The 25850-nt window shown below is 40.1% G+C and overlaps 4 protein-coding genes, 1 long non-coding RNA gene and 1 pseudogene across 8 annotated transcripts; 3 read left to right on the top strand and 3 right to left on the bottom strand.

The window, feature by feature from the left end:
- The first annotated feature begins 439 nt into the window (after window positions 1-439).
- On the top strand, window positions 440-4363 carry LOC148718576 (neuroligin-4, Y-linked-like). The gene is made up of 2 exons (XM_088741605.1): window positions 440-1741; window positions 2659-4363. Exons 1-2 carry the CDS (start codon window positions 591-593, stop codon window positions 3281-3283), a joined length of 1776 nt encoding a protein of 591 aa, XP_088597731.1. The 5' UTR covers window positions 440-590; the 3' UTR covers window positions 3284-4363.
- On the bottom strand, window positions 3977-9115 carry LOC111333272 (neuroligin-4, Y-linked-like). Its single transcript, XM_022938817.2, has 2 exons — window positions 6615-9115; window positions 3977-5640 (listed from the first exon to the last, which is right to left on the bottom strand). Exons 1-2 carry the CDS (start codon window positions 7727-7729, stop codon window positions 5007-5009), a joined length of 1749 nt encoding a protein of 582 aa, XP_022794552.2. The 5' UTR covers window positions 7730-9115; the 3' UTR covers window positions 3977-5006.
- A 133-nt stretch (window positions 9116-9248) lies between these two features.
- Window positions 9249-12086, bottom strand: LOC148718575 (neuroligin-4, X-linked-like; annotated as a pseudogene).
- Window positions 12087-12409: 323 nt separating this feature from the next.
- Window positions 12410-15308, top strand: LOC111333660 (neuroligin-4, X-linked). The gene is made up of 2 exons (XM_022939291.2): window positions 12410-13700; window positions 14244-15308. The coding sequence occupies exons 1-2, from the start codon at window positions 12556-12558 to the stop codon at window positions 14893-14895; spliced, it is 1797 nt and encodes a 598-aa protein (XP_022795026.2). The 5' UTR covers window positions 12410-12555; the 3' UTR covers window positions 14896-15308.
- A 1624-nt stretch (window positions 15309-16932) lies between these two features.
- Window positions 16933-25641, top strand: LOC111332495 (tetraspanin-31-B-like). 2 transcript variants are annotated; one of them, XM_088741610.1, is made up of 5 exons: window positions 16933-17068; window positions 19946-20113; window positions 20233-20448; window positions 21394-21528; window positions 24525-25641. In XM_088741610.1, exons 1-5 carry the CDS (start codon window positions 16982-16984, stop codon window positions 24588-24590), a joined length of 672 nt encoding a protein of 223 aa, XP_088597736.1. In that variant the 5' UTR covers window positions 16933-16981; the 3' UTR covers window positions 24591-25641. The 2 variants fall into 2 exon arrangements, with proteins under 2 accessions (XP_088597736.1, XP_088597735.1); XM_088741609.1 differs by lacking the exon at window positions 24525-25641 and adding an exon at window positions 22037-23270.
- Window positions 17476-23727, bottom strand: LOC148718574 (uncharacterized). 3 transcript variants are annotated; one of them, XR_015994156.1, is made up of 4 exons: window positions 23440-23727; window positions 21338-21415; window positions 19902-20118; window positions 17476-18201 (listed from the first exon to the last, which is right to left on the bottom strand). It is a non-coding gene; the product is annotated as an uncharacterized LOC148718574 (long non-coding RNA). The 3 variants fall into 3 exon arrangements; XR_015994155.1 differs by lacking the exon at window positions 23440-23727 and having other exon boundaries at window positions 21338-21476; XR_015994157.1 differs by lacking the exon at window positions 23440-23727 and having other exon boundaries at window positions 19902-20178; window positions 21338-21469.
- Window positions 25642-25850: the final 209 nt, after the last annotated feature.

The following is a 25850-nucleotide window of genomic DNA, read 5'->3' as shown; positions in this document are numbered from 1 at the left end:
GGGGAAAATTAATAATCAGATCGTGGGTACGGGGTCATCTAGACTTGCTCACAATTCGCGCTTTTGAGCGCGTAGCGCGACGGCGAGCGCGACGGCGAGCGAGCCGACAGAAAACCAAGCGAACGACTTTGAGGAAGTCTAGGGGTCATCTAAAAGGTGTCCGTTGAAAATAAACCAAGTTGCAATTTTCGTGTCTTCAAGTTCTTCGTTCGCAAACCGTTTTTATTCTATTCATTCTTAGCTTTCGTTTTTCTGAGTATCACCTTTTTCGACTTTTATTTCCTCCAGACCTAGTGTCTCATAGCCTAACAAACGGCGTAAACTATCTTGACCTTAAGTTTACTGCACCGTGATTAATTCAGTTTCTTCTATTTTTAACTGTTTGTTTGCGTAGTGAGTGCTTGACGTGTAGCCAAGATGACAGTTTATGTCTGCCGGCCAGGATTCCCCGGTGATTGGGTGTCACAAAAGCTGTTGTTATATATTGTATATAGATTCAAATTAGTACAATTCATGCTGTGAATTGTACTACTTCACGAGCATTTTGAACTCGAGTCACGCACTGTACAGAGTAATTGCTGAGAAGAAACATGTTTTCAGATCTTCTAACACCGTTGTCAGCAATCTGTGTATTTTTACCACTGGTCACTCCAATAAAAGTATCTACAAAGTATGGAGACATAGAAGGTGTGGTCGCGTCGACGTCATATCCAAGTGTCTCGGGGCTCCCTTTCCAGTCTGTCAGGAAATTTCTTGGCGTTCCTTTCGCTGCTCCACCGGTTGGTGAGCTCAGACTTAAACCACCTGTACATCCAGTCGTTTGGAGACCGAATGTTCTCTCGGCGAAAAAGCATGGGAACATTTGCATGCAGAGCAGAGAGTATGATACTTGGTACAAAACATTCTCTGCAAACTATTCCTACAGCGAGGATTGCTTGTATCTCGACGTATACACCCCAAATGTTAGCACGAGTTTACCAGTCATGGTTTACATTCACGGTGGAAGCTTCACCAACGGTGCAACCATCACATACCCGAGCGACATCTTGGCTCTTCACGGGGTGGTTGTTGTGGTGATTCAGTATCGTCTCGGTCCGTTTGGTTTCTTGACGACTGGCGATTCTTCGGCTCCAGGGAATTTTGCAATGCTGGATCAAGTGGAAGCACTTAAGTGGGTTCGGGATAATATTGCTAGTTTTGGCGGAGATTCCAACAAGGTGACGATATTTGGAGAAAGCGCCGGCGCGGCGAGTGTCAGCCTTCACTTACTGTCGCCTCTATCGGAGGGTCTCTTTCATCAAGCCATTGTAGAGAGTGGGGTGGATTTGAGTTCCTTTGCGACTCAGCCTGTTTCGTTTGGCCTTCACTACGCGGAAGAACTTGCTAAAAAATTACAGTGCACTACAACTAGCTACAACAAAATGGTCTCTTGTATCCGCTCGAAGAGTGCTATGGAGATGCAAGACGCTGCTGAAATGTTGACATTCAAGCTCAAAAATTATCTTATGTGGGCGCCAGTTGTAGACAACCATTTTCTCCTTTCCGAACCGCGAGACCTGCGTGAAAAAGGAGAGTTCACGAAAGTCAAATTTATGATCGGCTTCATGAGCCATGAAGGTGCATCCTATCTTGAACCGATCGCCAAATGGACTTTTGGATTAAACGAAAATGTAGAAGACGGAGTAAGCCCAGCCTTTTTCAAGAAATTCTTAACGGCATTCGCTCGTGTTGGGATTACTGAGTGAGTCACTTTTTATTGCAGTAAATGGCTTCAACCCGGGGGTAACATGTGAAGGTGTAGTCTGATCGTCCGGGTGAGTGTAGTCCTGAGAAGGACTGTTGTCGATGGTAGTGACTGACGTTTCGACAACCTGTGCGGAAGTCATCATCAGAGTCAAGTGAATCATTCACTTGACTCTGATGATGACTTCCGCACAGGTTGTCGAAACGTCAGTCACTACCATCGACAACAGTCCTTCTCAGGACTACACTCATCCGGACGATCAGACTACACCTTCACTCACTTTTTATTATCAACCTTTTTTCGAAATTTCTGCTTCTGTTTGGTCTTACTTGGTCCAACTCGAGCGAAGGGCCTAATGCATACCGTTCTTAGCGCAACTACATGTCAAATTTGACATGTTTCGTATCTAGGTCAGAAGTTAATTTTCTGTCCGGTAGAGCAGTGGCCTGTGTATTATAAGAAGTCACATGTGCCGTATAATATAAGAGACACACCGCACAAAAAGTCACACTGCTTTTCAGAGTTGTAAGCAATGTGTCATTACTGCGTATCCCCAGCAGGTTATTAGTATGTTTCATATGTAATTTTGCGTGTTATGTCACACAAACACAATGCATGCTATTCAGACTGCGCGTAACGCTTGTCACGTTACATGTCATATTCATCCTCTATATGAATATTTCACGTATCATTTTCCGATTAATGTAGCGCGTTCAACGCTGCATGTCATTCTGTACGGCACAACTGACGAGAGTGTCACGGTATATGACAAACTGTATCATCACTCCGGATGTCACGCTACAGATCGGCCCTTTCATAGCACTGCGTGTCACATTATCTCTGCTTATGTCACGCTTGAGGAGGGATGTGGTATGCTGTATCTCTAAAATATTTGATCACTTTATTACTTTCAGGAAGAAGAATGCTGACCTCATCGCAGGCGCGCTAGAGTTCATGTACACCCCATGGCCTGATAATAGTGAAAAATTCGCACTAAGAAGTCAACTTGTAGACTCCATCGGTGACTCTGTGTTCGTCGCACCAAGTCACGAAGTCGCGGATATTCACAGCCAGTATGCCGAGGTCTACATGTACGAGTTTGCCCATCGCTCAAAGAACAGTAGCTACTATGCTGAATGGATGGGCGTGGCACATGGGGAGAACCTTCCTTTTGACTTCGGTATCCCAGTGCTGCCAAATTTTCCTGAATATGACGCAGCCGATAGAAACGTCAGTTTGTTTGTCATGGCAGTGTATGCAAACTTTGCCAACTTCGGCAATCCAACGCCTCAACCAGTCAGCGGTGTTATGTGGGAAAAGTATAACTCAAGCCACAGGGCTTATCTCCACATGAACACCAAATCCAAGATGGCAGCTTCTTTCGCTCCTCGTCGAATGTCATTTTGGAATAATTACCACCCCAAACTGAAAGAGGTAAATTTTGATTTGAAGAGTTCCATAGTCAGTGCAGTAAGCTCTAATGCTGCTTTGGCGACATATCTCCTGCTTGGAGTTATTATCAGTGTGACAATATTCTGAAATAACACGCGTGATGTTATCATACCACATGAGATAACTCACTCGTCCTTGAAACTCTCCACCCATAGGTTTGATACTTAGGTTGATAAAAAGGAAGAAATCACTTTGCAATTTACTCTCCTATACTTTTTGATTAGATTCGAAAGTGAAACTGTCTTAAATATAGTAGAAAAAGGATGAAATTTAACAGATTGAAAATAATTACAATTTAGTCTGTTTTAACCACATGCAAACCTCTTTCATCATAATCGTCATCATCAGTATCATTTATTGGCCACACCAGAATTGATATTAATACAAATTCAATGGTATGGTAGAATTAGGAGGCCTTCTAGAAACCACCAGGCTTCTTGGGGGGCTGTGGGGGCACCTCAGTTGTCATGTTTGTAATTAAGTTGTGGACGTGTGGCTTGGCTTAAGAAGAAACTGGTGGCAACGTAACACCTCCATAAGGAAAAAAAGAACACCTCCTTTCTGATCCTGAGGCTCCCGTGAATAAAATAAAGGCCGTTTACCTGCCTTTACCCGATTGTAATTGTATCCTTGCGAAACTTTTTTAACTCTGAGGTTCTAGCTTCTTGAGACCATTGTTAAATAGCATATTACCAGAATGGGAGAAAGTTTCTTTTTTATTGTTTCGAATGTTTTTCTAGAGATAATTAGCCAACATAATGAGAAAATACAACTCTCAGCTGTAGTCTCCATAATGAGATTTTATTTTAAAAAAATCTAGTGATTAGTGACCAAAAATTACCAAAAAATACAAAAATAACAATTCCCTCACTGTTCCGCGTGGAAAGTAAGGCCGACGAACTGATCCACCATAAATCGTATAATTTGATTGTTATTTATTGACGATATTGCAATTATTTGATCTGGCAAAAAGACAATACAAAAACCGTTTATATCTTTGTATAACTAAATTCTACTACAATAATTCGATTCCAAAATAACTCAAAACATAATTTGACAATCACGTTTTACTTACTTCTGTGGTGGGCCGTTGGCTACAGGTTAGCTTAAAGACTTGATTCTTGTTAGCAACTTATACAAGACCTTTCCTTTTGAAATTTATTTACCGACTGAAATGTGATCTAAAGTACAAAGCTTAAATGTCAATCAATGTTCTAAATTACGTGATTCTCATTCACTTTTAACGAAACACTCACTTGTGTCGAACTAATCTCCTTCACAGCAGTCAATTGATGTCGTCACGCAACGCATTCTAGGGAAGAGAGTGCGTTGTGTGACTAGACCAAGACTGGTTTCCAGCATGGGCGACTTTTTTTTCCCTTGAAATATTTAAATTCTGCACATTTATCGTTTCAAAAATATCGGTGGGGTAGGTTCAGAGCCACCTTGAATTGCCGCAAAGCTTAAGTGGCTCTCAACCTACTACGCAGATTTTTGAGAAACTTTATAAAAAGATGAATCTTTGGTATAATACAATTAAGGGTGCTGTAGCATTGCTATGGTGACTCTTGCATCAGGGACAATACCGTAACTTGTGCAGTAGTAATAATAACTCAGGCCAAGCTTTTCTCTCTCGGATTTATGGCCCAAGCGCAACGCATGGAGCCATACTTACGATAAGAGATATCTTGTATCGAGAAAACTGGGGAAGTGAGATATCTACTATATCTCTGAGTTCAAATTAGAGGGGAAAGACCTCAATTCCAAAAAACCTTTTGGACAATGAAATATGACCGACTAAATTGACCAGTCATAGCGCAAAGTAAAAAATGCCAAAGGAGAGAGTTGTCAGAAAAAATGTTGTGCTGCACACATTTTCACCAGTACCGCTGGCCACATATTCCTTGGTATCAAACTTGACTTGCTCAAGCTTTGGATAGTAATCATTCCAGAACGCCATTCGACGCGGGGCAAAAGACGCCGCCATCTTAGGTTTCGTGTCAACTCGGAGATAAGCCCTTAAGCTTGAATTGTATTTCTCCCACACAACACCGCTGACTGGTTGTCGCGTTGGATTTCCGAACTTAGCAAAGTTTGTGTACAGTGCCATAATGAACATACTGACGTTTTTGTCATCTGCGTCGTAACGGGAAGAAAATCGTGGGATTAGAGGAATGCCAAAGTCGTAATGTCTATTCGCACCATGGACCACGCCCATCCAATCAGGAATGTTAGTAACCATCTTTGAACGATGCGCAAACTCGAGTATGTATACCGGAGCAACCGAACTGTGGATATCGGCGACCTGGTGACTAGGTGCATAGTATAGGAAATCGCCAACGAGGTCTATAAGTTGACTCCTCAGCGCGTATTTATCAATTTTATCGGGCCACGGGGTATACATGAACTCCAAGGCATCCGCAATGAGGTTTGCGTTTTTTTCCCTGCAAGAAAGTCAAGAAAGCAGAGCAGATAACTTTTGCTTGCGTTATCTCGAATAACACTAGGAGCGACGTACTAAGTAATAAGCATAACTAGAAATGTAGTTTGTTTTCGTATTCGTCGATTGAAGAAGTGCCATTTTCCCAAGAGTATAAATTATGTGGGGACTGGATGCGAGTCTATCACCAGTTCCGTTTCATTCGAAATGAAGATGAGAGATCTGGAAACAGAGCCCCTCAAGGGGAAGGGAGCTGAGCAGGAGACCATACGATGAATAGTTTTATGGTTGGTTTTAGTCATTGGGGCACTTTCGGACCCCATTGGAGGAGAGGTGCTTAGCCGAAAACGCGAGTGACACGCTCGGAAGGGCAGAATCGCGAGGGTGACTTCTCGCGATTTCTCGCTTACGCGTGCCGGTCGTAATAACAACTGACCAGTTTTGCCGGATGACTCATATCAACCTTGGTTTACCTTATTATTACATCCATTTTGAAATCACCGGTGGTCCGTGTAATCTGATTGGTTCTAATTGATGCGATTTATTCACGAATCGCATCATTTTTTGCTCTAAATCGCATCATTTTACACTTGACTGAGTTTTTGACAAATGAGGTCAAAGTCTTTCTGTTTTGCATAGAAAATAAGATGTAAAAGCATTTCCGGTTCCACTTTTTACTTAAAAACCGGCTCAGTACTGCATCAATAAAATATTTGAATTGACCAAGTCCTATATTTGGGCGATTTCAAAATGGATATAATAAAGTGGTAATTGAACCTCGAGTCGTGCAACTTTGGTCTGAAATCACTCTTGTGATTTCAAATCGAACTCGCGCTGTACGTTCGTTCGATTTTGAAATCACGCGTATGATTTCAGCCCAAATTGCACTCCACTCAGTTCAATTACCATTATGAATCAAATCTGTCTGACAAGCTGATTAGACGCAGACTCTTTATAACAAAATTTACTTTTACTTACCTGTTGGTCTGACCATGCGCAAATTGTCTTACGTATCCTTTAAAGAAAGACGGACTCGATCCGTTGATCAAATTTTTAAAGCCCGTTCCACCCTCCTGGCTGTTAAAGGTAATCATAAACTTGGCCTTCTTAAACTCTCCTTTGTTTCGCAGATTCCGGGGGGTGTCAGGAAGAAAGTTTTTGTCCATCACTGGTGCCCAGCGTAGGTATCCAGTGAAAATATACGTTATTGAGTCGGATGCGTCTTGTATCTCCTTCGCTTCTTTCTGACGAATGCAGGCCATCATTTCGCTGTGGTCGCCTGTTGGGCAGTCCAGGTTTTTAGCTAGTTCACTGGCAAAGCGGAGACCAAAGGAAGTCGGCTGAATTGCAAAGGAGCTCAAATCCACTCCGCTCTCTGCAATGGCTTGATGGAAGAGGCCTTTAGACAATGGGGAAAACAGATGGAGGCTGACACCTGTTCCACCAGCGCTTAATCCAAAGATGGTCACCTTGCCGGGATCCCCACCAAAATTTTCAATGTTCTCTTTGACCCACAGGAGTGCCGCGACTTGATCCAGCATTCCAAAATTACCAGGGGATGCAGAATCCCCAGTCGTCAGAAAACCGAATGGACCAAGGCGATACTGAATGACGACTACTACCACTCCGTGTAAAGCCAAAATATCCCCGGGAAATGTGACTGTAGCTCCAAACTCATACGATCCGCCGTGAATGTAAAACATCACGGGTAATCTCGAGCTCGATTTGACATCAGGGGTGTAGATGTCAAGATACAAGCAGTCCTCGCTGTACGTGATATTTTGGACAAACTTTTTGAACCGTTGTTCATAGGCTTTGCTTTGCCAGCAAACATTTCCGTGTCGTTTAGCCGAACGAACTTTGGGTTCCCATCTAAGAGGCAGTTCTGGTGGCTTGAACCTAAGCTGTGAAGTCGGTGGAACAGCGAATGGAACGCCAAGGAACTTGTTGACATGCTTGAACGCAAAAGAAAAGTTGGTGTACGAAGTCACAAAACCTTCGATATCTCCATATTTTGTTGACACTGTTACTAAAGCGGTGGAAGGCAACCAGACACAGAAGACCATCAATCCAATTAGCATTCTGGCCCTCATAGTTTTCAGTCGTTTGTCGAGAATTGCACTACTAATCCGATCACTGTTGGGTGACGAGTGTTCTTCTCAAATATCAAAATGTCACGTCATTGTAAAACCCCAGGCTAATTTGTTATGCATGATAATTCCCTGTACTAAATTTGCGCTTTACACCCCTATGACTCTGCTTACATATTAACCAGACAAATATTTGTAATCGAAAATGCAGAAGGATGCTCATTCGGTCTGATTTATCTTTACAAAAGCTCCACTTTCTTCCCATCTAAGGGATTACAAACGTCACCAATTTAGAGGGAACAGTGGTGAAGAAGAAATCGATAACTTCAGTGGTCCAGAATAGGTAAACAGCAGTCGCAGCCATAATAGATCATCATCAACTGTCCAAAGGGGTATTAGGCTCCTTCTGTTCATTATTGTTTTTATGGGAGGGAAGAAGCTATTTCAAAAAGGAATATATTGTTTCATTTTCGGTATGATACCTGTAGGGGTGTTTTGACTTCAACCTTCCACTGTCCTCGTTACATGTTAAAGGAAATTAACGGATGGCAGCCTGTTATGAACATGTTTATCTCGACGATCTACCACTATTGGGTTCCCATGTTCTCTATGGAGTACGCGTTCTGCCAGTTATGCAGTCTCGTTCGCAGCCGCACATACGGAAATGTCACGCAACGCTTCCGAAACTTCTTGTGCGTTAGAATTGCGTGAGGGGTAGGGGGGAGGTCTGCTTTCAAAAAAGCCGTTCCTTAGCTATAGAAGGGCAATCGCAACGCAAATAACATCCTTCCATAACTGAGAAAGCTTCAGTTCCTTACAACACACTGAAATGCATCGTGGATATCCGAATGACGTCTTAACGACGGACCGTTATTTTTCTGGAGGAGGGTTTGAGAAATTTTCTTCTGCGAACATTTTTTTTTTAACATATACGTCTCTTCGTACAAACAATTTTTTTCCATTTTTTTTCGGTGTTCTTTTTATTTGTGCTAAATATTACCATTGCCATAGTGAACTATTTTACGAAGAACATAATCAATATGTCGACAAGTAACGTTGAGATTTAATTTGCAAGACAAATTCCCATTTTTTCAAGAAATATACAGCTATTTTTAAATTTGTTATTTGCTTATACAGAGCCGCCACTTTTAAGTGCCCAAATTGTGTTAATTTTTATACTAATGCTTCAATTTGTTACTTTATTTTTTTATTTCGGTTTTGGTTTTTTTTCTTATCTGACTTCTCCGCAAAACATTTTTTTACCCCATCACGTTTGCAAACAATTTACTTTGTCTTTTCAGACTCTGAAAACAATTTTTTTTTCAATATTTCTCGTACCCCCACCCCCTCCAGAAAAATAATGTTCCGTCCCTTATTTCACACAGACTGAGGTACTATCTTTTGTGTCTCTGATTGGACGAACGATATCTTTCAAAACGCCATAGATATCACACCAGAAGGTTCATTCAGAAGCATCTACCATCTCTACAATAACTACTCAATAAGAAATTGTTACTAGAACTGAGACAAACACACTTTATTCGGTAATATCAATTGCAGGTTCATCAAGCAAGATTTGTTTAAGCCGAGAAATTGCAATTTTATATGCGACAAAATACAATTTGGTAGCTACGTCTTGCAATGTTGACGATTTAAAATATCAGTTTGGGCAATTTTTAATTAAAATTTTCATTACTAGCTTCTTTAAACTTGCGTTTGCGCTCACTATTTTTAAGAAGGAACTTGAACTTTTGTGAAGATCTGCAATGGTGGTTCAAACTTAAGTCTCCCTCGATAGAGCGCCATAAAAGAAACAGCGAACGCAATGAGAAAAAACTTGGCCACGGCACAGGCACTGCCAGCATTACTATCCACCACTGTCTTTTTTTCAAACTTGACTTCCATCAGCCTGGGGTGATAATCATTTCAGAACGACATTCGGCGAGGGGCAAACGAGGCCGTCATCTCGGATTTTTTATTCACCCGGAGATAAGGCCTGTGACTGGAGTTGTACTTCTCGAACGTAACGCCGTTGACTGACTGAGGCGTTGGATTGCCGAGCTTGGCAAAGTTTGTGAACATTTCCATGATGAACAAACTGACGTCTTTGTCCGACTGGTCCGGAAACAAACTCACAAAACGAAGCAGCAACGGGACTCCAAAATCGTAGCCGACATTATCGTCATGCTGTACCCCGTGCCACGCCTTGTGAAGAGGGCGCACTCTGCTGATAATCGAACATACACATATAGACATCGGCATACTTGCTGTGAATATCGGCGACCGCGTGACCTGGTGCATAGTAGAGATAATCACCAAAGAGGTAAATAAGCTGGGTTCTCAGCGCGTATTTATCGTTGCTGTTAGGCTATGGGGTATACATAAACTGCAAAGCATCCCTTATGAGGTCACTCTTCTGTTTTCTCAAGGAAAGAAAGAGGATAATTCTTTTCGGTGTTAGAAAAGACTTTTCCTCACTTAAGCTGCATTTGCCACGGCTAGTTTACGTTGGAGAGTGCCTCTGTCAAGGAAAGATTGCTCTCTAAATTAAATACATTTTAATAAGAAATTATCAAACAATCCACTGTGGAATTTGTACAACAAGTCCATAAGTTCTCGTGAAGGGAAACAGTTGCAGTGTTCCAGATAACATAACTTACCCCATATTTTGAGAGTCCACAAAATTTGTTAGAAATTCCTTGAAGAAAGAGGGACTCGCTCTGTAGTCTACACTTTGCGCCATTCCATAGGAAAAGTTTGCCATCAATCCCAACGTAGTCCAAACTCCTCACTTTTAAAAACGATCATTAACTTGGCTCTCTTGAACTTTCCTTTCTTTCGTAGATTGTCGGGGGTGTCAAGGAGGAGTTTTTATCCACAACTGGTGCCCAGCCCAGATATCCAGTGTAAACATATGTTATTACTCGGAAGCGTCCTGTATCTCCTTCGTTTCTTTCTGACGAATGCAGGCCATCATTTCGCTGTGATCGCTCGTTGGGCAGCCCAGGTTTCCAGCAAGTTCATTGGCAAAGCGGAGACCGGCTGAAGTCGGCTGAATTGCAAAAGGACTCAGATCCACTCCGCTCTCTGCAATGACCTGATGGAAGAGGCCTTGAGAAAATGGAGACAATAGATATGGAGCCTCACACTCGTTCCTCCAGCACTTAATCCAAAAATGGTTACCTTGCCGGTATCCCCTCCAAAATTAATTTTTTATGCTTCCTCTGACCCACTGGAGTGCCGCCACTTGATTCAACATTCCATAATTCCCAGGGGCAGCGGAATTCCCGGTCGTCAAAAAGCCAAACACGCCAAGACGGTACTGAATAACAACAACTACCACACCTTGAAGAGCCAAGTAATCGCCACGATGTGCGCCGGATTACAGTTCCATATTCATAAGCTCCCGGACCATGAATGTAAATCATTACGGGTAGATGCTGGCTTACATTCGGGGTGTAGACGTCAAGATATAGGCAATCTTCGCTGCATGTAAAATTTTGAGTAAACATACGCACCGCAGATTCGAAGGTCTTCTTTTGCATGCAAATATTTCCGTGCTTTTTGCTTCACGAACCTTTCGTTTCCACGAAGCTGGCTCTTTTGGTGGTTTCATTCTAAGGTCGCCAACTGGTGAAGCGGCGAATGGAATTCCAAGGAATTTTCTGACTGACTTGTAAGTGAAAGAAGAATTGGGGTACGATTTCTCAATACCTTCGACTTCTCCATAGACTGTGGACACCCTTATCGGTGTGACTAATGGCATCAAAACGGAGAAAAGTGTGAAACGTCAGTAGTAACTGCTCGGTCGAAATCATTGTGCCTTAGTTTGAGTTGAGCACTTTTCCTTCGGCTTCGAATTCAATCAAATCCTGTTCACACAATAGAAGCTATCCTACATAGGGCTACAAACTCAGTGTGTGCTTGTTGCCTCAGGGGTGCAAAATAGATGCTAATTGAAATATCTATGACGTCAGTTCAAGTACCTTTCTGTTTGAGTAGCTCTCTGGAAAAAGCTAATCCGGAGGAAATTTAAGGTGCTGAGAAAATTAAGCTAAGAAACCGGCTTTATTTCACAAGCACTGCAAAACACTATCGATTTCAGGAGTGAATGCGTTTTAAAAGGCTTTTCCTGTTACGTTACATTTGCTTGGGACGTGCGCATCTCTCTTGCGTGTTTACGTGACACATCTGTATGATTATAATAATAGTATCTATCGATCATTAGGAGGCCTAATATGTCATTAGGAGCCAATTAAATACAAATTTCGCTTAACTTCTCTAGCTAGAATATGTCTTTTATTTATTCCTTTCCTTGCTTTTCTTTGGGTATATCGTGCGAAAGGTTTAACACGGCCCTCAGGTCAAAAACTTTGACAGTCGCTTTTCACTCAAGGATATTGCGTAAGGCGACATTTTCAAATCAGGTTATGACGGACTGATGACAGGTACGGCCTTGTCACGCAAACACACACAACGCAGAAAGCCATCCACGTGCAGTAAGGAGTCAGTATCAGGAAAAGCCTTTACAAAAAAGTCCATCATTTCAGATCTGTAGAATTTTGCAGTGTTTATAAAACAAAGTTTCTAAGCGAAAGATACCTTTTATGAGCCTTCCAAGAGATCTAAACAATCAGAAAAAGACATGAAATGACGTCATAGATATTTTAAGCTATTTCAAGCTGCATTAAGCCTATTTTAAACTATTGCAACATTGCTACGCTTTCAGGTGACTCTGAGAAATAGTGAGTCGGCAGGTCAAGCGACTTTCCATCGTGTGAAGAAAATTCAAGTGAGGTCAAAGGAAAAGTTTTGACTCAGACTGAGGCATGATGATTTCGACAAAACTATTTCTGTGTTTATCACTTTTCTTCCTCTTTCTGCCACTAGTCACGCCAATAAGAGTGTCCACAAGCTATGGAGAGATCGAAGGTTTCGAGGAATCGTACCCCAATTCTTCTTTCACTTACAAGTCAGTCAGCAAATTCCTTGGCATTCCATTCGCCGCTCCACCAGTTGGCGACCTTAGAATGAAACCACCAGTAGAGCCAGCTTCGTGGAAAGAGGTTCGCCAAGCCAAACAGCAAGGCAATATTTGCATGCAAAAGAAGATCTTTGAATCTTTTGTGCGGATGTTTACTCAAAATTTTACGTACAGCGAAGATTGCTTATATCTCGATGTCTACACCCCAAACGTGAGCCAGCACCTACCCGTAATGGTTTACATTCATGGAGGAGCTTATGAGTTTGGTACTTCAGTCACGTATCCTAGCGATTACTTGGCTCTTCAAGGTGTGGTAGTTGTTGTTATCCAATACCGTCTTGGCGCGTTTGGCTTCTTGACGACCGGGGATACCGCTGCCCCTGGGAATTATGGAATGTTGGATCAAGTGGCAGCACTCCAGTGGGTCAAAGGAAACATAAAACATTTTGGAGGGGATCCCGGCAAGGTGACCATTTTTGGATTGAGCGCTGGTGGATCAAGTGTGAGCCTCCATCTATTGTCTCCACTTTCCCAAGGCCTCTTCCATCGAGCCATTGCAGAGAGCGGAGTGGATTTGAGTCCTTTTGCAGTTCAGCCGACTTCCTTAGGTCTCCGCTATGCTAGTGAGCTTGCTAAGAAACTGGGCTGTCCATCAGGCGACCACAGCGAAATGATGGCGTGCATTCGTCAGAAACAAGCAAAGGAGATACAAAGCGCTTCTGAGTCAATACCGTATGCTTACTCCGAAAACCTGGCCTGGGCACCAGTTGTGGATAAAAACTTTCTTCTTGACACCCCCCGGAATCTGCGAAACAAAGGAGAATTTAAGAAAGCCAACTTGATGATCGTTTTTGCCAGTCAGGAGGGGGGCTCCTCTGTGGGATTCTTAGCAAACATGTCCTTTGGAATGGCGCAAAGTGTAGACAACGGAGTGAGTCCCTCTTTCTTCAAGGAATTTCTAACAAAGTATGCGCGCTATCGAGATATCGGGTAAGTTAAGTTATCTGTTAATATTTTTCTCGAAGTTTTGAACGAAGACACGTGTAAAGGTAAAACCGTTAATAAAAATATTCATAGCGTAGATGACGTTACAATTAAAAAAGTCCACGCGGAAGAGAGAACAAATGTGCACATGGAAAAAAGTGAAAAATCTTTCTGCTTCTGCTTTTACATCTCATGAGTTTTTGACATTGTAAACTTAAAACCTCGAGAGAGGAGATTTTCCAAATGCAGATGATGTTACAATGACGCGTACCAATGAATCTTTAGAGGGTTTTTACAGCTTGGTAATTCTACTCTATCAGGAATTCCTATTTAATCGTCTTTGACGTCCTCAATTAACAAATGGTCTGTGATGTGTGCAGTTGCAGGACCGGTCTTGTTGAGGAGAAGTATCGTTTGATTAGTTTTCATTTAAATGAAATCTTTTCTTGACAAATGCACAGGAAAATTGGCAGGGGTAAATGCGACTTAAGCTACGAACTGAAGCTTTAGCTAACAATGAAAATAATTATCGTTTTTCTTTCCTTTAAGAAAGCAGAAGTCTGACCTTATAAGGGATGCTTTGCAGTTTATGTATACTCCATGGCCCGACAGCAGCGATAAATATGCGCTGAGAACCCAGCTCGCTGATCTCATCGGTGATTACTATTTCGTCGCCCCAAGTCACGCAGTCGCCGATATTCACAGTATGTATGCCGATGTTTACATGTGCATGTTCGATTATCAGCAAAAGGTACGCCCCCTTCACAAGGCGTGGTACGGGGTACAACATGGCGACAATACCCTCTTTGATTTTGGAGTCCCGTTTATGCCTCGTTTTGCGTATTTGTTTCCGGACCAGTCGGACAAAGACGTCAGTTTGTTCATCATGGAAATGTACACAAACTTTGCCAAGCTCGGCAATCCAACGCCTCAGCCAGTCAGCGGTGTTACGTTCGAGAAATACAACTCCAGTCAGAGGCCTTATCTCCGGGTGGATAAAAAATCCGAGATGACGGCCTCGTTTGCTCCTCGCCGAATGTCGTTTTGGAATGATTATCATCCCAAGTTGATGGAAGTCAAGTTTGAAAAAAAGACAGTGGTGGATAGCAATGCTGGCTGTGCCACTTCCATGGCAAAGTTTGTTCTCATTGCGTTTCCTGTCTTTTCCATGGCGTTCTCTTGGGGGAGACTTTATTTGTAAGGCCATTGAGATCCAATCTTTACAAAAGTTTCTTTTCTTAAGATAGCGAGCTAAATGTAAAATTAATCAGATGAGAGGATAATCTTCAGTTCAAAGTATGCAAAAGAAAATTTGATGAAGGGAGTATCGAAATTTCAGTTCCTTTCTTAAGATGGCAAACTAAATGTAAAATTAATCAGATGAGAGGATAATCTTTAGTTCCAAGTATGCAAAATAAAATTTGATGAAAGTAGTATCGAAAATTTCAAATAGATTTAATCCTAACTGATGCTATAAATTGTTCATATTTCGAGCCGCAACCATGAATATTTTTGTTATTTCGTCTAGAATAAAACAGCCCTTTGTTGGCTGATAAAAAATAATCAGACTGGTTGATACTGCTATTGATATACCAAATAAAGTATGTTCGTTTATTTTCTTTTATTTTATGGCTGTGTCTCACAAGGACTGGGAACTATCGAATTCACGAATTTGATCACAGGCGGCCCAAGCTCTCTTTGAGAACCACGCAAGGAACACAATTTGCATATCGATTTATAAGGATTTGTATGGGATTTTCTACAAGATATCCATAGAGATAGTTAAAAGTGAAAATATTAAATAATAATGGCTTACCTTATTCCATACGTGTGTTGCTTGCTCCTGGTGTCGTTATTTCACCGATTTTACTTGATTTAAGCGGTTTTTTTTAATCCTGGTTTTCTTTAAGAAGAGAAAACCAGGATTAAAAGTCAAGTGAAATCGGTGAAATAACGACACCAGGAGCAAGCAACACACGTATGGAATAAGGTAAGCCATTTTTATTTAATATTTTCACTTTTAACTATCTCTATGGATATCTTGTAGAAAATCCCATACAAATCCTTATAAATCGATATGCAAATTGTGTTCCTTGTGTGGTTCTCAAAGAGAGCTTGGGCCGCCTGTGATTTGATTGGCTGAAATCAATATTGAAAGCGGTCTAGATTTTCCCATCTAGACCGGCATCTAGACCGGTCTAGAAAAAAAAAGGTACAAAGAATATAAAAAATTGGCATATAAGACACAGCCATATAATAAACATCTTATTAACTGACCTAGGTCGGTCTCTAAGGGAGAAACTTGACCTCGGTCGCTGGTACAGACCTCACTGCGTTCGGTCTGTACTGGCGACCTCGGTCAAGATTCTCCCATACAGACCTCCCGCTCCGTTAATAAGAACTAAGTAGCAATTTCTTATTGAGTGGCTATTTAAAGAAAGGTCTGTTATTCCCTCATTGAGAAACGCGCTGTTTTACCTCAAGGAGTTACTATGGGTGAATTTTGCTTTTGGATGAACCCTTTTGATGTGATGCTTATAGCATTTTGAAAGACCATACTACGAATTCCATCGTCTGAAAGTTTCTGTACAACACACGATTTTGTCTTCGAATAACACCTAGTGAACAGAATTTTCTTTCTTCGAGACCCTGAGAATGTGCAACCCCATTCCATTAACTCTATCGAAAATGCAGCCCATTATCGTTAATGCAGTCATGAAAATTCGACCTCATCCAACAGGACATCCCCATTGGCCTTTTTGTAGGAAGTAACCACACCCCCCTCCTCAGGGAATATATTACTGTCTCTCCCAATAGGCAAGTACCAGAGCTACAAACCCATAATTAGCCCAGGATACTCACACGATTCAAAGGCACAATCACTAAACGAGGTAAGTTTGTTTTATTCAAAACTAGTTCAGATTCATTCTAGTCGAGAGCGCCTTTAGAGAAACCCTTATCTTTCGGCACAACGTGAATATCGAATATAGTTCTATATTTTGCGAGCTTGGACTACCTTTGTTTTACTCATTTATTCCTGCAGCGATTACAATATTTACGGGCGCAAATCCCACTCGAGTTGCTCGGAGGTGAATAGTAACAAAAAATATTTGAAGTTTGAGTTGCCAATCAGAGCGCGCCTCTCTATCGTTCAGGAATAGCAAATGACGTCAGTTTTCCTATGTCACGTGATCGTTAAGGAGCCCACGATGCTAGTGGTCTCTTTGGATGTAAACCGATCACGGATTTTTAACAGGCGACGAAAGAAATCTGTGGATATTTTCCAAATGCACAGCCCTAAATACTCGAAAGCACAGAGCTGTGCGTATTTCTGCTCCAAAAATGTCCTGGTGGCACTTAACACCCTTTACATTGTAAGTATCCAGGAAAACCTTTCAACTTTAACGCAGAGTTTTATCGAATATCGCCAGCTATTGTATGGGAAAATCGAATTTTCGCCGTCTGTTGTTACGTGGCATTTAGTGGTTATTTGAAGCTTTTTATTGGATCCTCTTCGACGGAAATCTCCTGCGGTTCTCATCTGTTAATGCTTCGGAATCTGATTAGGGATTTAAAGTGTAAATGTTAGCTCTTCTACGAAAAAGAAAATCTTCAGGCAAAAAAAACCCCGTCGTTCCTTTGCTGCAAAAGGCTAGCTGTTTACCTAGCGCATCGTGCATTAATTTAATAGCTTTTTTCTGGGCGAGAAAACAGCGTAAACTCTTGAGTTTCGCTGCCACCTCATGTCTAAGGAGATGTACGCTTAAATTTGATCAATGAGTGATTTTTTTTGTATACATTTAATTTTCCTGGATCTTGACATACTCTTTCAATAATATTCCACGTTTCTTGAATAACTTAATATAAAGCAACCCTTTTACAAGGTTAATTATTCGATTATTACGAAGTAAAGGTCGTGTGTCCTATTAAGTCCATATTATCTCTAAGGCTTTCTCTTGGGTTATTTTTAAACCTTTTTACAAAATTTCAATAAATTTTAGCCAGACTTCTCGTATTTTAGCGAATCTAGAAGGAAGCCTTTCCTTTCATCAACAAGGAAAGGACTCGAACTAATTAAGATTCTAATGACTACACTTTGCGAATAAGATGACATGTGTCGCATTTCACTTTGCAGAGCTGTTTGTAATTCAAATCACTCCATATTGCATGTAATTTGGCACAAAGTTAGATATAAGATACCATTCTCTCCAGAGGACATGGAATGATGATTTTTTGTAATGAGTATTATTGCAAACTTCAAAGGGATTTTGAATGTTCCCTTGTCCTCCTGGCATTCAGATGTTGTATGACACCAAATTTTGTACTTTTGGAAGTTGAATGATACAGTGATATAAAATCTCATTTTGATTCAACTGATGATAATAAATTCATGGAAAAAGGCACCATTTTGTGAAGAACTTGTCGAGAGTTCCAATGGTTGTGTCTGGCTCTTATGTGCAAGCAGTTATGGGTATGCTGCTTTTTGTCTTTAAGGTAATCATCTCTACTGAGAGAAAAAAGAACAAAGACAGTTTTTTTTAAGAGAATGGAAACATGATATCTTGCTCACAGAAACTTTGCTAAATTGCTGGAACATTAGGGACCTTAAGCAGTCGGGACGGCAACGCCAAGGAAGACTTCGATTAAAAAAGGAATTTCTACTCTTAGTTAGAATTTCAAAAATGGCTGCATGAGCTTACTGTCTCATACGGCGCCAGACCTCAACTTCAGCATGATGTATAAAAGTAGCGTTGAGTTCCAAATGGAAATTAAAATAATTTGCAGTCGCAGTTTCGGTTTGCAGATGATGCAAATTTTGGCGATTTCACGTTGTTGTTTTGCATAGGACGACTAAGAAATGTACAAAGTTTCAAAATGCACGTGCTGACCTATTGTTCTGCCAATTAGATCTCTTGTTTTTCCACATCCTCGTTGCCGTCGCCGTCGTGGTTACTTAAGGTCCCTATTGAGTTTTAAAAGAGGGTGTGGTATGAACAATGAGACCTTATGGCTCTCTGGGTACACATTTAGATGATAAACACCATAAGCATGTGGTGATTGATGGAAGCTATTCATGCTTTCCTGGAAGAAAAGGATTATAACAGCAAAAGAATTTTCATGAATAGTGAGAAAAAGTGAATCACCGATTATGCATATGTATGATTACCCATAAAACTTTGAGGTCTCATTGTTTATGGATCATGCTTATTTAGGTTTCTATGTTTTTGCAATTGAGTGTAATTTACACCATGAAAATTTAGAAATTACAATGAAGAGATACCTATGTAGGGGAAGGAGATGTTAATTTCCCATGCATGAGAATACTGTGTGATGGATGTCCTCCACTGGGGTGGGATGGGTGGGTTAATGATATTCGAATGTTTGAGCCTCTATCCATTGAGCCAACCGCCTCCCGGTTAGCTCAATGGATAGAGCGCTGGACTGTAGTGCGGGAGGTCGAGGGTTCGAGCCCGGCCAGACCAACACTCAAGGTCTTAAAATAATTGAGAAGAATTTACTACCTTTCTATAACATCAAGAAATGGTTAGACATTCTAGTCTTCTTGGATAGGGATGAATAAATGGAGGTCCCATCTCCTGCAGGGTTGGGGCAGGTGATGTTAATTTCCCACACACGAGATTACTGTGCGATGGATGTCCTCCCCTGGGGTGGGTTAAGACAGCAGGTCCACATCAGCTATTACAGCTGCCAATTAATCAACCTGCTTAAACAAATCAATGAACTTGAACTTGAACTAGTATGAGTCGCTGGCTCATTGTACATCTCAAATTGAAATAAATGAACAGAAAGACAGACAGACCTATATACACAATGAACACGTGGGATTTCAAAGCTGTGCTCTTAGAATAATCACTGACTGCCCAATGGCTCTGGCCTCAGAAATTTAGGGTGTCCATCTTTTAAAAGCTTTAACCTTTTAACCCTTAAGAGTGACCAATGCTTAATTTCTCCTTACAATATCACCACTGAATCACACATTGAGGTCAGGAGAACAAAGGAAATGATCACCAACTAAGGAAGCTCTTGATTGTTAAACAAATTCTCCTTGTCAGCAGCTTAGGAAATGTATAGAGAACATTATGGAGAATATGCAGACTCGCGTTATAGTGTAAAGGGTTACTAAAAGCAAAGTTATACCAGTTACCTTAAGATAAAAGACAAAAGAGAACAGCTGTCCTAATCTACCTGATCTAACTGTTTTTGTTGAATGAATTTTTTTCTTTTTGCAGTTCATAGCCCTGGTATTAATATGTGTAGCTGTTTATGCCAAAGTATCGTCCAAAATAACCAGTCTTCCAATCCTTGGTGGTGTTGTAGCCTGTGGTGTCTTCCTCCTTCTTGTTGCCATTATGGGTGTTGCTGGTGCAGTGCGTCACAGCCAAGTGATTCTGTTTTTTGTATCCTTTAAAAATTGTGTATCAGGAAGTGTTTTATATTGCAAAGATTCTTGTTATTCAGCATTCTAATAAGGAAGTAATATTATCTTTTGTTTCAACCTTAACTTATGGATTATTAGTATATGATCATCATGCTGCTTCTGTTTATCATTCAAATGTCAGTGTCTATCGGCGCTATAGCAGTTTCACATGAGCAGCAGTCTAATCTAATGAAGGCAGGCTGGGGAAAGATGTCACCCAATGTAAAGACAAAAATCCAAACAATTAAAGATTGTTGTGGATTTAAAAATAAAAATATAACCTCAGGTGAAATGGGGCATCCAAAGTGTGACAAGGTAAGTTTTTGTGGTCTAGAGACTTCCAGGAGGCAATGGCCCCCCTTTAAATGACACCAATTATTCTTGTGGCCATTCAGGTTGCCTTTAATACTGAAATTGTTGCTTGGTAGCGTTAATAACAGGAAAGCTTTTTTGTTAACATTTGGATTCTATCTTTTGCATTCATTTTTGTGGTACATCGCCTTTGTAATGTCGTCACAAGATAGTGCTTGTACTCAGGCTTCTGTTAAACTCACAACAAGACCTTTAGGTTGCTCTAGCCACATGTACCTTTTGGAAAAGTAAATGCACAAAGCACTACATGGCAAAGCTTGAAGATATTTTGTGGTGGAATGGGAAGTTTGTGAACATTAAGAAAGATGGTTTTTGTCTTGTCTTGAGTGTCTATGTCCCATGTCTATGTGCCATGCTGGTAATAAGAGGAAAAATATCGTTCTCTATCTCCTTAATGAGCTCAAAACTTACTAACTTTCTTATTCTGTTAATGTGAACATGGTTGATTAATTGTGAAAGACTAGGTGTAAATAGAACAATTAATGCAAATCCCTGTATTTTCTATTGTAGAGGATGGAAAAGGTTTTGTAAGTTATCAGTCACGGCACAGATTTTACTTTCATTTCATAACAAACTCAGGATTTCCCTGAAACCTTGCATACAAGAAGAGAGATTTGAAGTTTTCCCTTTTAAATTCATGACATGAAAAATTATCAACTGTTTTAAATACATACAATGCATGAATTTTTCTCATTTTTATGCATGAAATGGGATCAGGACCCCTTTCTTCCCCCCCCCCCCCCCCACCTTTGTAGCATCATATATCTCGTGAAAGTCTTGTTAGCTAATATGGAAATTTGACTTAATACCTCATGGGTTTAAAACCACTTACCTTCAGTTGGTTTCTTTTGAATGCTTGTGACTGTCCCTTTGTCCTTTGTGTTCTAGTTACCTTGCTGTCGTGGGACTCCTATAGATGATACATGCCCCAATTGTGAAACATGCTATGACAAGTTAAAAGCTGTGGTAAATCATCTTCTGAAGGTGGCTGGAGGAATTGGTCTGTTCTTCAGTTTTACCTTGGTAAGTGCAACATCAATTCACACACTATTTTTAGTTTTATATCCTATGGCATGACATCCATTTTGTAATTATATGCCACTGAGTTAAAAACCCGCACTTGCATTTTGAAGTTGGACTAACCTTATGCACAATCCCGCATATTCTCAAACTCTCAGAAGTGATTAACATGTAACTTCTCTCTTTAATATCTATTCATTATCCATCAAACAAGCATTGAAAATTCTCAAACTTATCAGATAGAAGTTGTTATCTTGATCAAATACAAAATTCTCTTAATTAAGTTACAAGGAAGTGTGTAGCAGCTAGAGAAGAGAATAAGCAACCAGATTTTAGGAGTTTAGGGTTATAAAAACTGATAATCACTTTGATTATTTTTATGCTTTTCTTCTTGATTTGAATTCACACTCATTAACCACTTGATCAGGACAATATCTGATTGTAATTAACAGTTAATTATCTCTCTCTAAAAAATCTCCTTAACTTCTTCTCTTATTTCTGTCTTTCACAGCTCTTTGGTGTTTATATGGCTTGCCGCTACAGGAATCAAAAGGACCCTCGCGCCAACCCTGGGGCTTTTTTATAAGTCCTTAGGGTACTAAGCTAAATTCTTCATGCAACTAACCTTTCCTTAACCACTAGATAGAACTTATAACCATGCTAATTTACCAATAACTGAAAATATGTAAAATAAGATTACAGAGACATAATTGCTTGTACTATATCAAACAGGTTTCATTGCATGTTATTTTTGCCTTGTATTTTGATTTTTGTCGTCTGTTGCTGACTGTCAATGTCAGGTGGAGTTAGTCTGATTCAATACAATGATTACATAGGTGCCATTATTATTTAATAGAAGCAACACTAGTACCTAGTTTTAATGAGCTTTAAGATGTTATTTTGAAAGACTAACTTTTAAACAATGAAGTGACATGGCAGAGTCTGCTAGCTTTTGGTGGGGGGTGGGGGGAGGGTAGTTATTTTGATAAGAGAGCATCCCCATCCCTACCCTAGGCATATCCCATGGTCCATGTGGAGTGGCTTGGTTCTACAGAGTAGTTAGCCTTGTGTTTAAAGTCATAGAATTAATGAGTTTGTTGTTTGCTGCGAGTCTTTGAAATCATTATTTGGCAAGGAAAACAGTCATAATCCGTGTATTCAAAACAAGTAAGTTTGGTGCTTGAGTGCCATATTTGATAAAATACTTACTACTATAATCTCACTTGCTCGAGCCATACTGGGGAATATTGGCCCTTGGCTGTTTTTATACAGACCTCATTGCACTTGCTCTGTACTGCCACAACCTCGGTCCAATATTCCCCAGTATGGCCTTGATGCTTGGTTAATAAGACTTTATCATTTGAATCTGTCATTCACCCTCTGGAAAGAAATCCATGGATTGACTGATTGTTAAATTTTCCCACATTATGTGTGAAGGTTTGTACTAGCCCATTGAATGATATAACGATTCAAATGTTTTTTAAGCAAAACAAATAGCTTTCTTATAGAGCAGTATTACAGTGTTAAAAAAGTTGTCTAAATGCTTCTTAAAATTTTCTTCCCCAGCAAAAATGGAGATATTTTGAGAATATTTCTAGATGAGAAAATCTCTGTATGGAAGCATTATTGAATTGTAGTATTTAAGTATTTCTGTGATGTATTTTTCTTGGTGAATTATTTAGGGTTGAATTTTTGTTATGTTAGGTATAAAAGATTATGTTCAAAAAATAAACATTGACAGTATCTTTCTGTGCTTTTGTGCAGTCTACAGTAATATTCCTAGAGCTCATACAAATCCTAGCAGAGAATGATGTACCAGAAAGCTTCTGGCCTTCTTTCATGTTTTTTATGGTTTTTGCAACGTTAATTTTCACGCCTGTTTAATAGATTCGTAATTAAGACTCTGAAGGTTACCTTCCGTTATTAGAACTTGATTAAAATTCCTTTACTCTCGCAAGTGTTAGCTCCGTCCAATCTGTAGCTTGATTCAGGTCAACGACGGGATGTTATGCCTTCCCAACTATTGCTCGTTTTGTGATTTTACGGATTTTAAACACTTAAATCTTTTGAAAAGGTCGGAGATACACTTGGGAATACTCCTCTTTCGACATATTTCTACTGCAAAGAGAGCATATTATCTGAGAAAGTTACCAAGTGCGACTCGTGCTATACCTAAGATTGAGTTACGAGCACAGAGGCTTGCTATTGTTGCTGGTGTCATGTTTTTAACCAATTAGGAAACGCATTGCACGCGACTCGTCGTAAAGTGGTGTTATTTTCGTTTCAATTTGCGCGCAGGAGCTAAGAAAAATAATTTACAAAAGCTGTATTTCGTAGATCGACTTTTTTGGCGTCTCGCAGTAACGAATTATTTCGGTCACAGATGATGAAAGTTTTGTAGGAGGTGACTTTTCTGTGATTTTCCGATAACTTAGCGAAACTTTGACAAGAGAGGAAACGTATAATTTTCCTCTTAGCTCTTGGATAGATACTAGTGTGATAAGTTGTAGCACACCGTAATCGTTAGAGACTCTTCCCCTAATGCAGAGGGTAAAATCTTCCGAAAAGGACTCATACGATAAAACGAAACGCCTACCCCTACCCCTGCCAACCTCTATTTATACGTGTGGGTGGTAGTGGTGGGGGGATGCATCGTGCACATACTCTACGCGTACCCTACTCAATTCAAAACCCGAAGATTTTCATGCTACACGCTGTTAACATTATTTTTAACTCCTAACAGTGTCTGGATGCTAATTTCTCCATACAGTGGCACCATTTAATCAAATCTAAAGGTCATGAGAATTAAGCCGGGATGATCACCAATTTATGAGGCCCTTCAAGATTGGGCTTGTCAGTACCTTTGGAAAAGTGTGTGAACTGAATGGAGATTATCCTTATTAATGTTAGAGTGTAAAGGATTACGACCATACACATACACAGTGATTAAATGATGAAACACTCGTGCTTATCAATCAGTTATTTGTATTTGATTTCAGATTCTGGGAGTGTGTCTTACCAGACGAGTGCGAAACCGCGGACAGCAGAAACTCTATTTTGACTAAGTTACGTGAAGTTTGCTGTTTAGTCACCTTGAAAATAGCCTGAGCACTAGGCTTTCTAGCGAGGGTGGGGATAGGGCGTGAGAAAAAATAAACCTATCGGTCTAGCTCAGTCCCAGTCCCCTTCTTTTGGAATGCCCGATACTCAGGCTACTGAATCAAGTGAAGTTGTGCTACTAATAGTTTGAACAAAAAAACGAAGCTTAGGTAAAATTTGTACACATAATTGCATGATACTGGCTTAGATAATAGTAAATAACAATTGTCTTTATTTGCATTGCAAATCGTAATAATGAGCAGAATTTTCAAGGGAAAAGCTTTTTCAACTAGTTTTAGATTTTCAAGCATTATAAAATAATAACTTCAAGGAAAATGGTTAGAGTATTCAGTGATTAAAAAAAAGCAGAGTAAAGCGGTAGTTAGAGTTAAAAGAATAAAGATATTTCTCCTTTCGAACTAAAAAAGGACTATTAAATATTGGGATAGTTAAGCAAAAATCTTTAAAAAAGAACGCATTTGAAAACAATGTAGTCAGTTGGCTACCCGTAACGTTCACAAGTTCACTGGAATCTTGGAAACGTATAGAAAAGCTGGCTTTGGATTCAACATCGCTTTGCGCAAAGAGATTTGACGGAGAGCTTGTAAATCCCCTGTGATAAAGATATTACGAAAAATCAAGCATATGTTTTATACATGCACTTTTTACCCGCATGAGAGCTTTCCCATGAATGTTTGACAAGGATTGCAGCTCCGAATAATTTTGCGCACCAAATATTGGTTTTCTAGTTTTTTAGATGTAAGCGCTAGCAGCTTATGAAAATGTTTTTCGGCTCGAAGCAAGTTGTTGTATCTTAAGTCTCCTTAAAAAAAAAACTTGTGCTTCAACAACATGATGGATATTCAAGAATGATGAATAAAATTATTTATTAGAAATATTATAGATTTTATTTTAATAGTTTATATTGAGGTTGAAGCAATTAATTAAAATTTTGGTCTTGATACTATTTCATACTAGTCATAAACGTTGCTATTCAAATAAATGAATATTATGTCACTGCATTGTCCAATCATTGTCATTGTTCGTATTTTCCCTAAATCCTACACTTATATGCAGCGTCGATCCGGCGTGGTGCGTGACACTCTTGCGGTACGCGTGACACTAACTTTGCCTTTGCACTTACGCGTCACAAAATCAACAGATCTGCTGTGGAACTCACCATTAATATTCGTATGACGTCACTGATCCAGATCATGACGATCAAA

The sequence above is a fragment of the Stylophora pistillata genome, chromosome 12 (assembly GCF_964205215.1).
Source record: "Stylophora pistillata chromosome 12, jaStyPist1.2, whole genome shotgun sequence".
In the NCBI taxonomy this organism is placed as follows: Eukaryota; Metazoa; Cnidaria; class Anthozoa; order Scleractinia; family Pocilloporidae; genus Stylophora; species Stylophora pistillata.
Note: the sequence above shows the minus strand (reverse complement) of the source record. Positions and strands in the feature narration are given on the sequence as shown.